At 38.1% G+C, this 21,017-nt stretch overlaps 1 protein-coding gene across 1 annotated transcript in view; it reads left to right on the top strand.

Annotated features, from left to right (window-relative positions):
• Positions 1-21,017, top strand: part of CLSTN2 (calsyntenin 2) — a 395,403-nt gene that overhangs the window by 286,874 nt on the left and 87,512 nt on the right. Inside the window, exons 3-4 of the mRNA XM_054166362.1 lie at positions 15,363-15,558; positions 17,250-17,458. Coding sequence (XP_054022337.1) covers positions 15,398-15,558; positions 17,250-17,458 — 370 coding nt within the window. The 5' untranslated portion in view covers positions 15,363-15,397. The remainder of the gene's footprint in view (positions 1-15,362; positions 15,559-17,249; positions 17,459-21,017) is intronic.

Genomic DNA, 21,017 nt, shown 5'->3' with positions numbered 1-21,017 from the left:
GCACTGCACTCAAAATGCCTCATTTGCGGCTGTTGCTGGGGACTGCTGTGCTTATTTCATTCCCTTACAGGTGTAAAATTAGAGAACAGTTCTCTGACATCAGTGGAGCATTGCTATGAATAAGGTGATGAGAGAGAGAGAGATCTAGTTCATAGTTAAAAAAACCATCATTATCAGTTCTGTTACCAGATTGTCCTATACCTAGAGTATAAAACTGATAATCAGAGACAAGAATATGTTATGGGGTTAATAAATTATTTAATTCTTCTTGCCTTCTCACCATCCACTGCCCCCTCTCTCTCAGGGGGTGGAAAAAAGAAAAAAAAAAAAAGAGGAAAGGAGTCTCTGAAATGATGGACTGGAGCAGAGAGCAGTCCTGCAAACAGCTTGGATTCGAATACCTCAATGTTTACACATTTGGTTCACCATGGAAAGTAAACCCTAAGAAACTATTCCATATCTGGAGAAGACAAGGCTGTGGGGAGACTATTGCAGCCTCTCAATAATTTAAAGGGCCTAAAAGAAAGATGGGGACATACTTTTTAACAAGGTCTCTTGTGATAGGACAAGGGATATTGGTTTCAAACTAAAAGAGAGGGGATTTAGACTAGATATAGGGAAGAAATTTTTATAACAAGGGTGGTGAAACAATGGTGCAGGGTGCCCAAAGAGGTGCCCCATCCATGGAAACATTCCAGATCAGGTTGTCTGGGGCTCTGAACAACCTCAGGTAGTTGAGGATGTCCTTGTTCACTGATGGGGCATTGGACTAGATGAACTTTAAAGGGTCCTTCCTACCCAGACCAGTCTATAATTCCATGATTTCAAAAGACCTACTAAGCTTGGAACACATTTAAGTGAAGTTTTAGTTATTCTTACATTGCTGACTTACCAAAGGTTCATCTGCTTTTGAGCTAGGATTTTCTTTCCTATGTTTTGTTTTTAATGACTAGTATTTTTCCACCTGCATTCTGGAATACAAATATGCACAGATTCTTCTGACAATTCCTGGAGTTCTGATGAAAGAGAGAGGGTGCTGCTACATCACCTGAAATGTGTCAGTCAGATTGCATTTAGATATCATCACATGAAGTTGTACCAGTGCCACAGCTGTGAGGCTTTTTTACCCCTCTTACAGAACATGGTTTGTGGATGTGGAAGTTGACATACTTGATAATTTGAAAACCACAACTTGTCAAAAATGATAAGTGCTTTAATAACTCTTCTTTCATTATAATCTCATTTATCAGACCTATAATATTCAAAATTCTTCAAGGGTTACTTAGCTGCTTATCTCTGTACAATTAGGGCTGGTTAAGTTGTTATAATATGCTAAGTAAGTTATCATAGTATCTGGACAAGTAATTTTGACAGTTGTAATGTACTAATATGTCACAGCACTGGGAGGGTGATGAGAGTTGTTGCTGCTTTTTTCACCAGTTGAGGCTGCCTATTTTTCATTACCCATTTTCAACTCTGTGAAAAGCTTCACTCTGGTGACATCTACTTGCCAAATTTCTCTGGTTCCTGCTACAGACAGTGCCATACCCAGAACCCTGTGAAATAGCCAGGAAGACAAGTGGGTATGTAAGTGGGCAATTCTCAGTCCAGGTTCCAGGTCATTACCAAGTATATATTTTTTTCAGCCTGATCTTCTGTTCTGGTTGTGGTGGTAGAATGGCTTTGTGAATCCAGTTAAAGTGCATATTTTGCAAAAATGCCTCAGTTACAAATAGAGCTATGTAGTAAGGAAAGCTTATCTCAGTTCTTAAAGTATGTTGTTTGTCTCTCTCTCTGTGTTACACTGTTTTCCTGTGTATACATTTTGTAAACAAATCATAAGCTTTTTCTAAGTGCAACTTCTATAAATTTATCTCAGTATTACAGGGACAAAACATTTTATCTAAAAATTTCCTGTAATAAAGATTCCTTGGTCTCTTACTGACAACTGTTTGAGCTCCCTATCTTCAACATGTGCCTGCATGTAAGAATACTTGTTGTTTTGCTCAAGCATGATTATGACAGATGGACTGGTGTTTAGCCTTTGTAACCACCTGCAGTTTCCAGTGAAGTCTAGAGGATCAACAGTTACTCAGTGTATCCAGAAATTAAGCTTTTAGTAAACAAGCCTGTTAATTATGTGCAACAAGAAGCATGATCTAGTTCACTCGGCTTTAGTTATGCAAGGCTAATAGAAGGAGGCGAAATTGTAAACAGTTTGTGTCATGAGAGCAAGCCGGTATGACTTTTGAGTAAGCACAACACGCCAGTAAAATTACATTTCCATTAGTTGGAGACAACTTTGCACTATATTCACAGAGAGAAACACAGTTTTTAAATTAATCAGAATGTTGCAAAATATATAGGCATTTTCATGGCAAGGCCACCAGAGAAGCTGGTTTCAGCAAATGCCTGACAAGTGGTTTGTCAGTTCCTCCTCCCAGAAAACCATTTGTTACCGGAAAGTTAAAGTCTGTAAATCCTTGTTCTAAAACCTGTGCCAACACAGCATTTGCTTTCCAGGGCTAGAGCCAAGCATTCACAAAATATTACTGCCACAGCCAGTCCAGTTCTGTTTGTCCAGTCATGATAATGTAAATACCACAAAACAGGGTCTAGTGTTAACCTCAAAAATGGCTTTGAAACAACTTTACAACTTGATAAAATACTTTGTTTGTGTTTCCTGCCAGATATATTCAAATTACTATCATAATTTACTTCAGAAACTGCAAATGTGATTTGTTTCTTTACATTGTTGAGGAGCAGTTAAATAGAAACTATATGGATATTTATTTGCACTTCCTAAATTGCTGAAATGATTTATTATTGTGCAATTTTCATGGTGTTACATTTTTATTGCTTTATATTGCACATGTTGGATTTTAATAGTTGCATCCTTCATTCCATTAATTTCAAATTAAACATTAAATTGCAATGAAATGTTCAGTCATAGCTTCTAAAGCATAAAAAATAAGCTTTGTTCTTCACTTTCTAGAGAGAAAATGGGGATGGAATACAGACTAAATAGAAAAACAATCAGTTCTCTCAGCAAGTTCTGTGATGTTATATATAACAGCATCTGGCAGCTTTGAGATCGCTGTTCATTTGTATACTACAAGGCTTAGTTTTCTTGTGCTTCAGTTAACCAAGGATAATTTGGCCATCAGCAATTATGGATTTTACCAGTACTCAGTAAGGAATTGCTTTTTTGCCTTTGAAATCAACGAAAATTTTGTACCTAATCACTAAGAACCAGCTTGTATTATTTTACTTCAACCGTATTTGCAGGTAGTTTTTGGTTGGTTGGGTGGGTGGGGTTTTTGTAGGATCTCATTTGCTTAAAAAGCGAAAGGGCTGGCTCTGCAAACACTTATCTCTCTAATTAAGTTCATACCTTTCAATACTCCCATAGAAATATTACTTCTTAGTAAGTGTCTTTGGCAAAATATGCCAAAACAAACAAAGATTTTAAAGTAAATTAAAGGAATAGATCATGAATCCAGAATATTTCAGAATAGAGATGCAACTGAAATACTTTTATTGAATTCATTCCTCTTTTAGTCATACCTGGTGTTGATTTGAGGCAGAAGGTGAGAGAATAACCTCTGCCCTCCCCAGATACTGCAATGTTCACAAGATCATCTGTGTGTTTGAGGACAAGAACTCTAGTGATTAGAAATTCCTATAAAGTCTATATTCCTGGAGAGTAGGAATTAAACCCAGGGATGAAATCTCAGACCCATTATGATCTATGACGCGTGCTGTGTGTTCTCAGAACGACTAGCATTGCCAGTCTCTGACATACGTCAAGAAGCAAAGAAACACTTTCTTTTGGAAAGGTTAAAATAAAAAGGCACAAAATGCAGCTGGATACGATGTCATGAAGAACACCCAGACTAACATACCCAGAAAAGGGCAGCAAAGGGGGAGCAGAAATCAAAGAGAAAAAGCAAAGCCATTAAATATTTATAGTGGAGCGGTAAAAGTACGATTTATCAAAAATACAGTTTTACCGAAGTAGAAATATTTTGTGGCTGTTTTGATAGTTCTGCTGTTTCTGCAGTGTTGATGGGGTTTGTGAGAGGACTGAATTGAAAATCTGACCTTTCTCTGAAAACAACTATTTTGATGTGGCTCAGTTTCATGAAAAGTTTCAAATGGTTTTTAATTTCACATTGGGAAAAAAGCTAACATCATCATCAAAGCTGCTGAATAATATGGCTCTCTGGGGAGCTCCTGCTTAAAAGAAAAGATGAAGCCAACAAATAGGGTAACATCTAAGAGAGATAGCAAATAAGTAGGTTTTCCACTGTGTTAGATGCTAAAGCAGCACAAACCCAGCATGCTGAACTCACTGTGGCTTTGAGTTCACTGTTTGAAAAACAAGCTTCCTTGCCTTACTGAACATTTAGTATGCACAAGATAGCCCATTGTAAAATCTTAAAAGTGACAGAGTCTTTATTTTTACTGTGGAATTCTTGCAGATGCAGTTTGTAGGTCCAGTATAGTTATTTTCATATCACTGAGCTTAAGTTTCTGTCCTGGCTGACAGTCCTTCAGGAACACACAAGAATCTTACTGACGGCTGAGTAGGTGTAAGTTATTGTCTCAGAAGAGTCTGAGAATTTGTACTGCTTAAGTATTTCCACTGTTATTAGCAGAGTCAAAAGTTTGAAGTAAGGAACAAAAATCTCAAGCAGCAACTGCTGCTCAAGGGCAGCTCTGGAGCTAGTTGCTGCTCAAGCGGGCAGTTCACCTAGCTGAGGTTTTCACACCCCCAATGTGTAAAATATTAAGTTTTAGCAGGTTAAGGCAGCTCTATGCAGACTCATGGTGGGGAGTCTCTCTTCTATTTCTATACCTAAACCCCAGGCTTTCTCATGAACTGCAGATTCACTGCCAAACCCTTCCAGCATAAAAATGCAGCTATTTATTGACTGAACTATGGTCAGTGGCTGGAGCTAGTTGATAACTTACTGGTGATGGCCAGGGGAGCAACAATATGCTTAAGATCAGACCACTATAAAATGGCACCAATACTTATCTCCATAAAGGCATGGTAGGAAATAAACTCTGCAGAAGAAAATAAGTGGGGTGGGGAGAGGGAAGAGTAAAAAAAGAGTTTGTAAGGCTCAGAGGAATAAGGTAAGCTGAATATAGCTTTTTAGACATGATAGTAGCAATTCTAAGTGTCCCCACAAATTAGAATACAAATGATCTAGTGAGAGAACTGCATTAACTTTTTCTTTTGATAAATTTATTGTCTTCACTGTGTGATTTCCATTCCGATAAAAGGCCAGATGCTATAATTCTGACTAGGTTTTTTTCTCATTTGTGTTGATGCTTTGTAGTAGAAGCATTTGTGTCCAAAGTAATTCATCATGTCTAGAGATCCAATACAAATTATGACTTTACACTTGGAGCTTAATATTTCAGATTATTTGAACAAGTGAAAGTAAAAACAAATGGAAAAAAAGCCATGATTAGGAGGAACCATATGGTGCTCTGGTAACAATTAAATTCAGTGCTCTACTTTACTGCAGGTCTGCAGGATGGACAGATTAAACCCTTGTGCCCAGGCTCCATGCCAAGAGTGAATTAATTTTCCTAAGGTTTTTATTTAATCTGCCTCTGTAGGAAGAGGCAATACAGAGTAAACAGCTGACAGAAAACTTGGGGATGTGTAAGTACTTTACCCCTTTCCTAATCCCTTGCTCTCTTAGGCATGTTTTATGGGCACAGAATGAAACAGTCCTGAAATACCTAGCATGTCTGACATATTCTACTGTGCATGTTAACAAGACTTTAGGAGCCAGTGAAAAGACCCAAACTGCATAATTTCCCTTTTATCTTGCTTCACAGGCTGCAATTGCCGAGAAAATTCCACAGTTATCCACAAGGATTTTTCACTATACCTCTTTGGTCTCTTCCAACCTGGTTTATTCTATGTATTCTATGTATTCTATGTATTCTTTAATGCTTATTTATTGCAAATCTGACATGTCTGTGTACACACTTTGGAGAAAATTCTCATAAAAATTCACTATTTTTGTCCTCACTTCATTTGAAAAAGTAAAAATCACAGACGACTTTGCAGTTTTTCTTATGTCTTACATGCAGAATACTGTCTCTCCAGGCTTTCTACCAATTGGACAGGCAGGAATGGGTGCCTGTTTATTTCAGCACAGCTTAGAGCTGCTGGCACCCAGGTGTCTGCAGAATCCTATTTGCACATGGCCTCAAATGACACACATTGCTCTCAGGTGTTTCTGTCATACTTTTTAATGGCATTCCATTATCAACAACCTGATGTTTCAAATTACAGATCTGAGAGAAAAAAGGTGGTGAATGGCTATCTCAAAATGTTGGCATGGTGGAAGGAGGACACAGGCCTATTGATGATAATGTGTAGTCAATCTCTTTACATCTGTTTCACTTTTCTGTGGAGCCTGATAGTCATTGCCGGTTTGGAATTATTTTGTGGTTAGTATTTTTAACAAGGTAGCCCTACCTCCTAGTGTTTGCCTCTCCTTTGATTTACATGGTCAAGTACATTGCTTCTAGTATGCCCACAGTTCCTGGTATTGCTCTAAAGTTAAAGCTTACTGATGCCTTTTGAGTAGAAACAGAGAAAAAATGAACAGATCATTCAGTGTGTGCTTTGAAATAGCTAATTATATCCCAAAACAATACACTCAAAATTATTCAGAGGAACAATTTTAATAAATACAACATCTTCCAAGTATTATTTCAGAAATTGTCTACCTTGATAAAGGGCCCCAGGGAAAGGTAACTAAGTTTTTCTGTCAGTCTGCAGAGTCTTCAATAGAATGACAGCTGCTGAGATTTGAATCTCAGTGCAACATGGTGCTATTAATTTTCTTATTTATCTCTGTATTTCTCACAAGGAATCCAGATCTAGCATGTCATATTGGTGCACCTATCCTGCTGCTGAAAATGTTTCTGTTAGGTTTGCCTTCCATGCTGCAGGAATTCTGTAAGCAGTACATATTTGCTAGCCAACATTCTTAATCCTAATTTGAAATTCTAGTCATATTATATATCATTACATACTTTATTCTAGTAGCATTTATCCTTTAACAGCACAGAAATACTCAGTGAATAGAAATGATTGAAAGTATTCTAATAACCTTGTTAATCTTACATGCAGAGGCCTCTAGTTCTGTCATAGAAACAGGCTCACCTTTTTCCAAAGGTTATACGCAGTAAAATTGGTCAGTGCCTCTCTAGGCCGTTTATCTCCTCTTTGTCTCAGTGTAGATCTCACTCATCTAGAGGAGAAACAGCTTCATGATCTGGCTTTCAGACACAGATGTGGAATTAGGGCAGTGGTAGCATCTGGGCGTCTGTGTTTATTGAAAGATGACTGAAACAATGAGATGTTTCATCTGCAGTGGCAGCAAATCTTCAGTCACTAACTGGAAATGCCGCACCCTCATGTGAACACTAGTGAATAATGCAGGTGGGGTGTGTGAAGATGACAACTCGTACATGTGTTTCTGGGTGTTATTGACACGTGAAACAGTAAATCAGAAAATGACCCAGTTGGGAATGAAATAATTATGCTCCACTTAGCTTCTGATGGATAAAGTTCCTTTTATAAATTGCATTTTTTTCAGTTTTAACTGCACAGTTGCAGGATTATATTTCAAATAGTTCATTATAATGTGGTAGTCTGAAAAATGGCGAGGGAAATATTTCTAGTAATGATCATGTAACTGCTCAAGAGACTCTGCTGTGCTTGACAGCACTGTACCTAAACAGGGCTGCTGCTTCCGCGTGTTATGTGTGTGGTGTGACACTCATCTACACTGCTGAAGCCACAAGATACTTGCAGGCATGAAATGTGGCTAGCAAAAGTCTTACATTGTTAGAGGAGCTCCATATATTATAATTATATATTTTTTTTACTTCTCTTAAATCGTATCTTCTTGCTTGCATTCTCTCTTGAGTCTTGCAGACTTCAGAAATAAGATTAAGAAATGGTAGAGGTTGCTTAAAATGGAATGTTACGTTGATATGTTTTATGGGAGGAACAAATGACAATGTATTTCTGTGTTCTGAGATAGAAGCTGTTCAAATACTGTGTAATCATTAGTTAATTAATCACATCTTTGTGTGCATAAACCTTTATCTCCTTGCTACATATTTTTCTGATACACCTCAATATTTGTTTTAGTCTTCGTATAAACATGTATCATTTTTTCATGGTTTAAGCTGGAGTGCACAGGTCTCTTGTGCAGCTCTGAGTGCACAAGAGTGGTAGTCTAATTTCCAGCAGAGCAATGTGGTTGTATACCTTACTACAACCAGAGCAAGGCCCTGAAAATTGTACTTTTTAAACAAGCTTATTTAAACAAAATCTTGGAGCATTTTTTTTCAGGTGCTTCACTGCTCAGTGCCTTCATGGCCTAAGTGATTTCCCTGGGAAACTTATCATGCAGCCAGGAAGAAACTCAGATATGATTGCTTGCTTATATGCTACCCACAGAACTACCTTTCTATGCTGAGGAATTGTCTCAGTTTCAGCAGAATGAAATCTGGTTCATTTGGATTGATCTTATGGCAACAATGAATCACATGAAGTGCAATTGCAGTTTCCTCCACTTTGCAGTTTCACATCCAGGGACTACAAGGGTAACAGTGGATTTATGCTCTTGCTTTGCAGAGCTTGTTGCCCATAAAATTAGATATGAGGAAATAATAATTTTAGCATTTTATTAAGATATGAACATCTCCCTCAGTTTATGATTTTAGTATTACTTCCTGGATTTTAGTATTTCAGTATGAGTGTAATAGCATTGACTTCAATGAGCTGGAAAAGCATATATAGTTGTTACTGCCTTGCTTAATTATTTTTTTTTATCCTTAAAGATATGTGACATGTCTAATGGTTATTTTGCTTCCTTTTCCCAAATACCCTTTCCTCCCTCAAAACATAACCTTCTGTGTTCTGTAATTATTTAAAGCGTAGCTACATCTTATGATAGAAAAACTTGTCAAAGCAGTAAACCTTCCCAGTGGCACAGAGGCATGCAAAAAGTTGGCAGCTCTCTACTGCAGGAGATATTTGCAGGATTCCAGGAGAGAAACCTGTGTACAGTTGTTATCCTGGAAGGATGGACTAAGAAAAAAAAAAGAAACAGCAACCCTTAAAAAACCTTATTGACAACCCTAACATAAACTGCATTGTAGTGGGTTCATGCTGCATTTCTGAGAGAACACACACAGAGCTGAGCTGTAGTCTGAACTGTAGTCTGAGCTGTAGTCTGAACAGAGATCTTTGGTGATCAGTATTCAAAGGGCAGTATGCCTGTGTTTGGATGCCTTTCTGCATGTGGAGAGAGCATCTGTAAAGGGTTGAAGATTGAAATTTGATTGAGACTAAAAGTATTTCAATTTCATTGACCAGTGGTTTAAGTCCTTTAGGAAACTAAAAAGCAAGTGATATCCACAAACAAAGTTACATATTTTATCAAGTTCTTGGAAATCTATGGTTATACAATAGTTATGGTATACAATGGATATGGTATACAATAGTTCTCAGAACTCTATTTGTGCCATGTTGTGGAAAATTCATTACTGATAGTTGTCAGATACCTTTGTTATGATGTGATGGATCTATTTAGTGGAATCAAGTTCTTGAAGTACACACATATGGAAAAAGCACCGTTACTATCATTCATATAGGTCACAGTGATGCCCTGATCATGGCATTCCTGTCTCTGTTCTTCAGGCTGAAACTCAAGATGCATCTCTCCTGAATGGAGTATTTTTCTATGCTGAGGTGTGAGTGGATCTGTGTGTGAAAACATAGCTTTGATTCTTGGACACTTCAAGATCTTTCAGGGAGCCTGTGCTCAGCTCAGGAAGTATAAAACTTCAGCCTTCATTCTCAGTAAATGATCAGCTACGTTGATTTTCTCATCTGAAAAAATCACACACACAGAAATTATAATAAAAGGCTGGAAACTAATAAAATCAGAGTGGGATATGAATACAAATGAGTAATTTTGTCAGTTGTGAACTAATGAAGCCTGCTTTCCTACAAGTTTGTGCTTCATGTTTGATTTACTGGTACAAAAAATTGCGAGGTAGAATTGAAGCTTTTCTTATTGTTGCGGTTTTACAAGGTCTTTGTGCAGACTGTTTGCTATCAAGTGAGATGTGCCCTTTTCGTCACCTCCACACTATTTCTGTAGCATCTATTGTGCAGCTGCATAATTTTACAGCACTTGTTGGAAACTCATCTTTTTAAAATACTGTTTAAATTAGCAAATTGTTTGGGACTTAATGGCAGGAACAAATAAGCAATCATAAGACCAATGGAGAGGACAGAATATCCAGGAAACTCTAGCTGAAGTTAGTCATAGAGTCATTTAGATTGGAAAAGACCTTTAAGATCACCAAGTTCAACCATTAACCCAGCACTGCTAAGTCACTGCTTAACCATGTCCCTCAGCACCACATCTACATGACTTTTAAATCCTTCCAGGGATGTTGACTTCCACCACTTCCCTGTGCAGCTTGTTCAGGGATTGACAACCCTTTCAGGGAATAAACTTTTCCTAATGTTTCATCTAAATCTTCTCTGGCACAAACTGATGTCATTTATGTTTGTCCTCTCTCTTGTTTGTTGGGAGAAGACTCCTTCTTCACTATGAATCTCTTTTTAGGTAATTGTAGAGAGGGACAAGGTCTGTCCTGAGCCTCCTTTTTTATCCACACTAAACAATCTCAGCTCCCTTAGCTGTTATTCACAGGACTTGTGCTCTAGATCTCTGACCATCTTTGTTGCCACTTTTTGGACACACTCCAGTGCCTCGATGTACTTTTTGTGATGGCCCCAAAACTGAACACAGTACTGAAGGTGTGGCCTCACCAGTACTGAGCAGGGGGACAATCCCTTCCCTGCTTCTGCTGACCACGCAATTAGTGATCCAGGCCAGGATGCTGTTGGCCTTCTCGGACACCTGAGCACATGCTAGGTCACATTTAGATGGCTGTTGACCAACACCCCCAGGCTCTTTTCTGCTAGGCAGCTTTCCAGCAACTCTTCCCCAGGCCTGCAGTGTTGTGTGGAGTTGTGACCCAAGTGCAAGACCTGGCATTTGACCTTGTTGAAGCTAACACAATTAGCCATTTGGTGATGGCCAATTTTACGTACAACTGTTGCCTTTTATTAACTATTAATGAAAATAATCAAATGTCAGAGGTTCTATCTTTTCACTCAAAGTTTTCTGCATAATGAGAGTTGAAAAAAGGCAAAAATAATAAAAAAAAAAGAAGCCAAAATAAGCATTTAATTTTTTGTAGAACTTCTGAAATTGAGTTTAAGTGAATAATTCTGTGTCAGTGTAAATAGAGTAATACTGAGGAATTTATTTCTACTGAAGGAAGCATGAATTTTGTTTTGCATAAAGAAGGCAGCAATTTGTAATACAATTTTGTTGATTATGTCTTATAATCGCTAAATCTTGCATGTAAATGTTGCTCAGTAAGAAACATTGTCTTTAGCATTGGCCACAACAACCCCATGCAGAGCTACAAGCTGGGGTTAGAGTGGCTGGAGAGCAGTCAGGCTGAGAGGGACCTGGGGGTGCTGGTTGACAGTAGACTGAACATGAGCCTGCAGTGTGCCCAGGCAGCTAAGAGGGCCAATGGCATCCTGGCCTGCATCAGGAACAGTGTGGCCAGCAGGAGCAGGGAGGTCATTCTGCCCCTGTACACTGCACTGGTTAGGCCACACCTCGAGTCCTGTGTCCAGTTCTGGGCCCCTCAGTTTAGGAGGGATGTTGACTTGCTGGAACGAGTCCAGAGAAGAGCAACAAAGTTGGTGAGGGGTTTGGAACATAAGCCCTATGAGGAGAGGCTGAGGGAGCTGGGCTTGCTTAGCCTGGAGAAGAGGAGACTGAGGGGTGACCTTATTACTCGCTACAACTACCTGAAGGGAGGTTGTAGACAGATGGATGTTGGTCTCTTTTCCCAGGTGGCCAGTACCAGAACAAGAGGACACAGTCTCAGGCTGCGCCAGGGGAGGTTCAGGGTGGATGTTAGGAAAAAGTTCTATACAGAGAGAGTGATTGCCCATTGGAATGGGCTGCCTGGGGAGGTGGTGGAGTCGCCATCACTGGAGGTTTTCAGGAGAAGACTTGATGGGGTGCTTGGTGCCGTGGGTTAGTTGTTTGGGTGGTGTTGGATTGGTTGATGGGTTGGACTTGATGATCTTGAAGGTCTCTTCCAACCTGGTTTATTCTATGTATTCTATTCTATGTATTCTAAGATTGGTCCATTGTATTTCAGAAATTATAAACTGTCCATAGCTTTTTTCCGGCTGTTGTAACTTTTGCAGAGGAAATAATATTATCCCTAAGGTAGTAATGTGGATCTCTACCACAGTCTTCAAAATCATGTGGGCTTCAAAATTAAGAGCTGCTTATGGCTAATGCTAGTGTGTATAATTTGAAAAGAAAACAGGATTTAATTAAAACACATTAAAAATACAGCACCTCTTAATGAAGTTCAGCTCTGCAACCAAAAGATTTTATAGGAAGCAATTGGGAACCCTCAGGATATACCTTCTGGCCTTGGGAGGAGAGATCTTTTCTCTCTACCCTGGATGCAGTTGCTTTAGGATTTCACAGATGTGCTTCTACCTTTTTGTGACGTTATTAACTTATCCCTATTTTATCAACTCACCGCCACCACTATTTTTATGGTCGCTAATCCTCTATGCACCTGTTCTCAAACTCATCGAAACAAAAACCAGAGCTGTTTTGTCTGTTACTGTGCATTTGCATTTTTTAGCAACATTCTTTGAAAACAGTGATGGAAGCATTTAAAAAATGTTCTTACCTAGTTTTCAGAAACATGTACTGTTCTTTTCACACAAATAGGCTGCTATAGCTGGAATCTGGAGGTGTACATGGGGTTTTTGCAGTGTGTTTACAAATATCTTCCCATATCCATGCAGCTGTCATTACTTTTTCTTTGGTAAATGTGGATATAAAAGACAAAATCAGTGTTATATGTAAAGCTGGAATATCTGACACAGGAGCTGGATATAGAGACTTCTAAATATATTCTGAAAGCCACTTAGCATAAGTGTGATTGCCTTGCATCAGGCCTCTGAATTTGGTAAATGTTTAGACTACAGCTAAGCAGAACCTTTTTCTGCACATATATTTCCTTTTTTTTTTTTCTTTTTCTTTTAAAGAATAAGCCTGGATGTTTCCAAAAGCTGTGTTGTTTACAGCCAGACAGTGGGTCAATAAAATAATAAACACAAAACACTAAAGTCATGATTTCTGTTGATAGATTGTGCAGCTGAGGAAAACTTTGTTATTAAGAAACTATGAAGGCCACTGCTATAGGACACAACAAATAGCATTTTTATATCAGACTTCCCACATTAACTGTTATTTTCTTATTCAATTAAAAGACAAGTTAAATCCATGATATCATTTTATCATAATGTTTCATTTTGAAGTTGCAGGGTGTTTCAAAGCTATATGTGATAACATTGAGATACAAATTTCATGATCATCATCTATAATCAAAGCTGAAGAAGCTGCTTCACTTCAGCCTACTTTCATGGGTATAAGAAGTATGAGTCTTCTTCAGAGTCTGATTTTCAGAGTAAAATCCATTCCATCTTCCCCAAATATTTATGCTTGTTGAGGGTGAATGAAGAAGAACCTGGCAAAGAGCTCATCTTTTGTCCGTCTTAGGATACCACTCTAACATTTCATGTCACATGAGTGAGGGGTTGGAGCAAGCAAATGTCCAAGCAAATACTTAATGCATTTATCCAGTGCCTCATAATCACTAAAACAACTATGTGCTGATCCTGTTAAGACAGTGATAGGATTGATTACAGTTGTTAACAGTGGGATTCATCTGCCTAAATGTCAATAGTAAGTAGCTGAGCTTACCTTCAGTGCCTGTTATAAAAAAGGGAAACATACTGGTTGGTAGTTGAGGGAATATCCTACATAATCTGCACTTACACTGTAAATGTACTTAATCTTCACCCCCAATTCCACCCCACACCCCTCCCCCTCCTTCTCATTTTTTTCTTTCTCACACAAAATAAGAGTTATGAACTGCAGCACTTTTATAAAGTCACTGTGTACTCATTTCTTTAAAAATACACAGTATGTTCTAAAAGCAAAAGAGAGGAGCCAGACCTGAATTAGAGGTCATAGGTACTGAGTTTATTTAGAATTTGGCATTTGCCTCAGATATGATTGGCAAGGAGATTTCCAAAAGAGTGCAATTGTAATTTGGAAATAAATGGAAAAGGATTATGCGAGTGGGAGACCGCTTTGAATCTATAATGCATGTCCCAAGACTGACTTGCTCATAAAAGAACATGTGTTTAATATGTCATAAAAATATTTAAGCCACATTGGACTTTGTATAAATATTTCATTTTTAATGTTAGATTCTGGAGTGGCTAAAATGGAATTCAGCATGCTTATCCTTGCCTCCAGTATGAAGGATTTAAAAAAGTTCACCAGCAGCTGTGGAGGGGTTTTTCCCCCCTTCCAGACTCATATTCTCACAAGATTTTTTTATGTTGTCTTTTGGGTCCAAATCAATTTTTTCAGTCCTTGCTATATCATCCGTTTTGTTACATAGCATTCCTCTGAGAGAAACTACAGATCTATTATACCAGGAGGCAGTTTGGAGGCAAAGTGAGCTGCTGCCAAGGCAGCATTCATGTATCTGTGTGTGAATGTGAGGAAGTGACTGAGATGTCCAAAGGGGACACGCGTCTGTGTTCCTTCAGCTGCATCTGTTCCAAAGATGATGTATGTCTGTAAATAAAGCAAGATATATTTTGAATGTGCTCATGTTCTGCATCATTAGTTTTCTCACTGTTGGGAAACTAAACTGCAAGAATCTGAACATGTGCTACCACCTGGCAGCACAAGTGGCTAAAGGAAGGAATGACAGCAGTTAGAAAATACTACCTCTGAAATATTCTGTATTTTTCTTTCTGTTATTTTCTTCAACTGAATACAGTCTTCAAAAATAACTTAGCCCAACCTTCAAGTTAATACCATATTTTGGGAAATGTTTCTAGGGCTTCCAGAAACCATTTAGTAATGACAGAGGAAAAGGAGAGTACATGACCAGAGCTGCACTCACCCCACCACACTGGATGAGTATGTGGCCAAATGGCCCTTGGGGATGTATTTTAACTGATGCCTGAATAGTACTTCCCCATCTTAACAGCTGCTGAAATAGAAGTGAGTGCTAACTTCTCCAGTGTCACTGTAGTGCATAAGACTTAGACCTCCCTGGTTATCATTGTTTTGTGATCTTCCTCACAGGTGAAATCTGTGCTTTTAAAATCCATGGACAAGAAATGCCCTTTGAAGCTGTTGTGCTAAACAAGACATCCGGAGAAGGTCGTCTTCGAGCAAAAAGTCCTATTGACTGTGAACTGCAGAAGGAATATACATTCATCATCCAGGCCTATGACTGCGGGTCAGGACCAAGTGGAACAAACTGGAAGAAATCTCACAAGTGGGTGAAAATGAGACTTCCCCCCCCCCACCTTGGCATACATTTGCTCTAAAGTAGAGATTGAAAGGCTTCTTTTTATAATGTAGTCATGTAGAAACTAAGTAAAACCAAGATGAACCATTATTGCAATAGTCCATTCACTTTTAATTCCATTTTCTTTTAGAATTTTTTGTCCCCCTTCCTGCTATTTGATCCATTCTGCAGTGGTCCAGTTGCAGCTTTTGATAGGATCCTGTTCAAGTAGAGAAATACATCTCAGTTTTGATTTGTTTTTCTATTCTTACTTTCACATGTAATATACTGACTAAATAGATCATCTAAGAAATGGAAGTTATCTTTTAATCAATACTTACAAATTCTAAATAGGTTTTCTCTCTATCTCACTTCAAAACGTAAGAAAAGAGAAACTGCCCTTTTTCCCTAGTGTGTGCATGTATATAAGCTGCAGCAGTCATGCCTTTGCACAGTGTGTTTCTGACCTCAGCTTTTGGACAGCAAATCTCAGGGGAATTCAAATCCTCTGGAAGATGGAAGTAACGAAGGTTTGTAAGTGGTACTTTTTACTGTGGAGCCAGTTCCCTGCGTAAGCTTAAGTGGTGCAGAGCCTTTTTTCTCTTTCAGTTCATGAAAGCAAGCTCTGGACCATTTGTCATTAAAGATTAATTTAACTCACGTGTAGATATATAACTGCTGTACAATTTGTTCGTTTTGCTGAGAACTATTTAAATAAATTATTAATTGTAATCATTCTTCCTTTTGCTCATCCAGGACAAATGACAATTAAAAAAATTTAATTAGCTCCAATGCATGCTGAACTCTTTTGGGATATCTTAAAAGAACACACATTTAGAAGGAAACCTGCAATATAACCATCAAGTCATACAAATTGGTTTTGCTTCATATGATTAAATTTTTATGATGTTTTTCCTTCACACATCAGTAGCAAGTTAGTGCATTCCATTTGTGGAAAATTTTGGCCTAATCCTGACCAAATGAAATCTGATGCATTGGGACCAGACTTTATTGCACTTTCTTATAATGGTTTTTATAGTAAACTCCACCCTAAGCTAGGCTGCCTGGGGTCACAACTTTTACTTCTGGCTCTGCTGTTGATCTAGAAAGTACCTTCACTTCTCTTGTCACCTCTCCTATCAAACCAGAGCAAATTCTTTCAGAGGAAGGCCTTTAGAGTTTACTCTTTAAATACTAAAGGCCTTTTATATCTGACCTTTAAAGGTCTACATGTACAATCATTAACTGATGGAAACAATAGACAATTACGATCAGCAGAAGGTGAGAGTCTTATTTGATGTAGAAGAATGTTCTTAACTGGACATTTTTGGGTAATAAGCATGTAAGAGTACTACTTTTTTTTTGCTTATTAATCCATCTTACACTGGAATTATGTCACTGACTTTCTGCTGTGTTCCATTTTAAGAGGCAGTCAGATTTTAACAGGGAGTACTGTGAAGCCCTCTCCCTAAAAACACCAAGAAAAAACCTAGTGCCATGTTGCGATATTAAATTGGGTAAATTAAACGTAAAAATGTCAGTATTTTATTTTAGCAAAGCTCTGCATAGTTTTATGTATATATATAGTTAGTCCTTACAAGTGTTTTGAAAGCAAACTGTTAGTGGTGTGTCATGATAAATGAATTTTTCTCTTTGATGTCTGTTTTTGCCTATTTTAGGGCAGTGGTCCATATCCAGGTAAAGGATATCAATGAGTTTTCACCAGCTTTCAAGGAAAGTGTTTATAAGGCCACTGTGACAGAAGGGAAGATCTATGACAGCATACTTCAGGTAGAAGCCATAGATGAGGACTGTTCCCCACAGTACAGTCAGATCTGCAATTATGAAATTGTAACAACTGATGTCCCTTTTGCCATTGACAGAAATGGTGAGTATAGAGAAGGAGCAATTGCAAACTTGGGATGGATTGCAGTAATTTCTGTAGATAGTGTAATTACCTCTTGAAAGTAGCATAATACTTGGCTCAGTTCTAACTCGAAGAGTAATTCTGTTCTCATATCTGAAATTGAAGGAACCATAACACTGGGATATTCCTTTTTCTTTTTTTTTTTTCCACATAAGATTTGGTCAGGAAGTGCCACAGTAATTTACAAGGGAAATTAACCTCCCAGTTTTAGATGAGCTAAATATATCTCTGATATTCAGTCCATTCTCTCAATGGACTCAAATCTAGTTTCCCACCCAAGTGATGGCATTTCCTATTGCAGCATATAGCCCTACCTAACAGGGGTTATCTGAGGATTTGTAGCTAGTTCCAATCTTCTGAACATTCTGGAGCAGAGTTTGAATGTAGAATTGAGAATATTCTGGATGTACTTATTGATTGTTAAAACTTTCAGAGCATGGCTCAGCAGATCTACTCTGTGATGTTTCCTGAAGCAGATCCCTTATTCTGCAGTGTGGAAGGAAATATGTTTTGGAGAAGCAGTATAATTTTTTATGGGTTTAGTTTTTAGTTGGTTTTCTAATATATATAATATAGAAAAAATAACAAATGATATTAGGTTTTCTTTGTGCATCAATTTTTGACCTTGGCAGCCCTATCTGTCAGCTTCCTGCTTTTCCCAGTCAAGTTCTCACCAGGGAAAAGCACAGAACTTGTAACAGAGCTTGAGAGAGGTGGCTGAACTGCATGAAAAATGGGTTGAATATCCTCCCTCCCACTCCATGCTTGCTTCAGACAATACAAAACAGTAGCTTTACCTTTAAGTACATCAGCAGGCCCAAATTGCCACCCATTGGTGAATAAGTCTCCTTGTTCTTGATGTTCACATGTCTAGAAGTTCAAAATGGAAGTTCCTGTGCTCACAGAACTTGTTCTGCCCCCCACCTCCCCAGAACACGTACCTTGTGTGAATGGCTAGGAATATTCTGATTCATCTTTTCTAGCAGAAGCCTTTAATCCATGTTATACGTAGGCTAAATTGGAAATTGAAAGCATGCATGGAGTTGCTGTTTTCCTCTAAGCAGTCATTTTCACCTTAGGAAATTATTCATCTTTATTTGTGCAATTCTTGCACAATGCACAGATGAGCATCAACAGATAATAACCTGTTAGCATCAATAAGTTGTAAATGACATTGGGGGCAAAAAAGCTGCCTTGTTATAATACATTGGGAGGCAAGTATACTATATAGGAGCTATAATCATGAGTATGCTTGTGTTTAAGTAAATTAGGTCAGCTGACACCAAGCCATCATCTTGCCAGAGCAATTGTACAAAGGATTTTTCACTGTAAATGGGCGTTTGGAAGTAGATGTTTGTGTGCAGTTCCCTAGAAGTTTTTCCTCTCTATGGACTTTTTGTTTCCAGTTGTGACACTGTCCTTGTTGTCATAAAAGGAAGTTCTCTGTATTCCTGTTTGAATCCATAATTCTTCCAAAGCTCCACATGAATTGCCAGTATGGGGCTGGTTGCTTACATGAGTCGCAGATGGTTTCATAATTTCATACCAATTTTGTGAGAGATTTCATGGATAAATAATACATTGAAATTAACATGATATAAAGCAAGCATTTCTATTGCTTATACCTTTCCAGCTCCTAACACATAGATCAGCTTGGTTCATAAGTGACCATGGGCTTCTTGCAGTGAGAGGCATGATCAAAAGCGTGTCAAATGTCAGGAATTCTTGGTTACATCTTTGTCCTCATGTCCCTGGGACTTGCTTTTCAGCAAAGGCAATGAGAAAATAATTGATTTAGGCACAGCTTTGAAGCCTGCAGTGAGTAATTGGTAGAAGGCTATAATACTTGCAGTTTCTTGGTCATGAATTCAATTAATATTTTTTGATCTATTTGTTCACTAAAAGCACAGTGCTGCCACAATCAACAGTAATTGCAGTCTAATTTGCAGTTTTTTTAGATGATAGTAATTGCTTAAACCCACTGGGATTAGGGACGGAGTTAGAATAGATGGTTGCACTTTTATTTTGTGACAGAAATATGTTGCTTAGTTTCAACACATTTCACTGCTGAGAATGTCTTTCTATGACAGATGATATAAGCTTTCTCTGATGGAAATTCTTTTTCCTTCCTATAGGATGATTAAAATAGATCTGTGACATGCCTGAGTCTTTCTGTTAATACTGTGCTAATTAGGATTTTGTTTATAGCTTTTTTACCTACTGTGAAAACCAATCTAGGTTCTTGTGTCTTCTGCATGTTATCAATTTTCCCACTTTTCTCGAGGTAAGAAAATTCATTGCCCAGAAAGAGTATTTAACTAGATGCTTAGAATAAAATCTCAATACAGCAGAGGGCTCCAAAAGTAGAGGGTGTGAGGAAAATACGCCATTGCCAGTCCCAGATGTTGGATCACCACCAATATATGAAACCAACCACAAACACAGGCCTCTAGCAAGATGAACATGCTACTCCATCATTTTATTTTATGTTTTCTTTTGGGAGATCATTATTGTTTAATCAAAACTTCCTTCTTGTACTTAGGGAGCATTTTGTTGACTTGTCCCATTGGGGAACATGTATAGAAAGGGACAACTCTCCAGACTGTAGCAGTGCACAACCTACTTCACATCCCCCACTAGTGTGAGGCACAAATTGATAGACACCCAGCACTGACAGACAAAGCAGCATTCAACTCTGATGTAGTTCTTGTAGATCTTTGTTAGGTGCCTAAAGGTAGGCAATATAAACCTTCCCCTGTACATAAGACAACTGGCTCTTTGATTTTTTTTCAGAATAAAATTACATTGTGTAATAAAACCAAAACACAACTAACAGCACTGAGATCTGTGTCAGTAAATGCGCGAACTTCATGTTGTCAGAAAAGCAGTGAAACTTTATTTTTAAGCATTTGCATGGAATATTGATTTATGAAACCACAATTTCCTTCCATTCTTACTGTAAAACGCACCTTTTTGACAAAAAGCAAAGCTTTGACTAATGGACAAATACAGCTTCAGGTGGCTCTTGGCACCTGGGAATGTTTATATGACAGTTCCACAAGCAGACTGAATTCAGAGGCCCACTCGTAACAATTCCATCTCTCATCTCTTGTAAGTTAGGAGATTGAGTTTTATACCTCTTCTCCACATACAAAATAAATACAAAATTTAAGAAGAAATTGCTTTAGCAAATTTGTTGAGACTCTTCCTGTTCTTGTGAGTGCTCCAAACTAAGATAAAAGACAGCCGTAAGAGAGGCAAGTCTGTATCAAAGTATCCCCAAAAGTAACCCTGAAGAAACAGCAGTTTAAATATGCATGTCCTGAGGGAGGAAATTTTATATTCCTGCTGTCACTTACCTGATTTTGTTTTTTCGGTGGGGGTTTTTGTTGGGTGGTTTTTTTTTTGGTTTGTGTTGTTTGTTTTAGTTTGGCTTGTGGGTTTTTTGAATTGTTCATGGCTTCGAATATTTCCAGGAAAAAGACTGAAGAAATACTGAAGACTGAAAAAATAAATTGAT

Source organism: Dryobates pubescens, chromosome 13 (assembly GCF_014839835.1).
Source record: "Dryobates pubescens isolate bDryPub1 chromosome 13, bDryPub1.pri, whole genome shotgun sequence".
Lineage (NCBI taxonomy): Eukaryota > Metazoa > Chordata > Aves > Piciformes > Picidae > Dryobates > Dryobates pubescens.
Note: the sequence above shows the minus strand (reverse complement) of the source record. Positions and strands in the feature narration are given on the sequence as shown.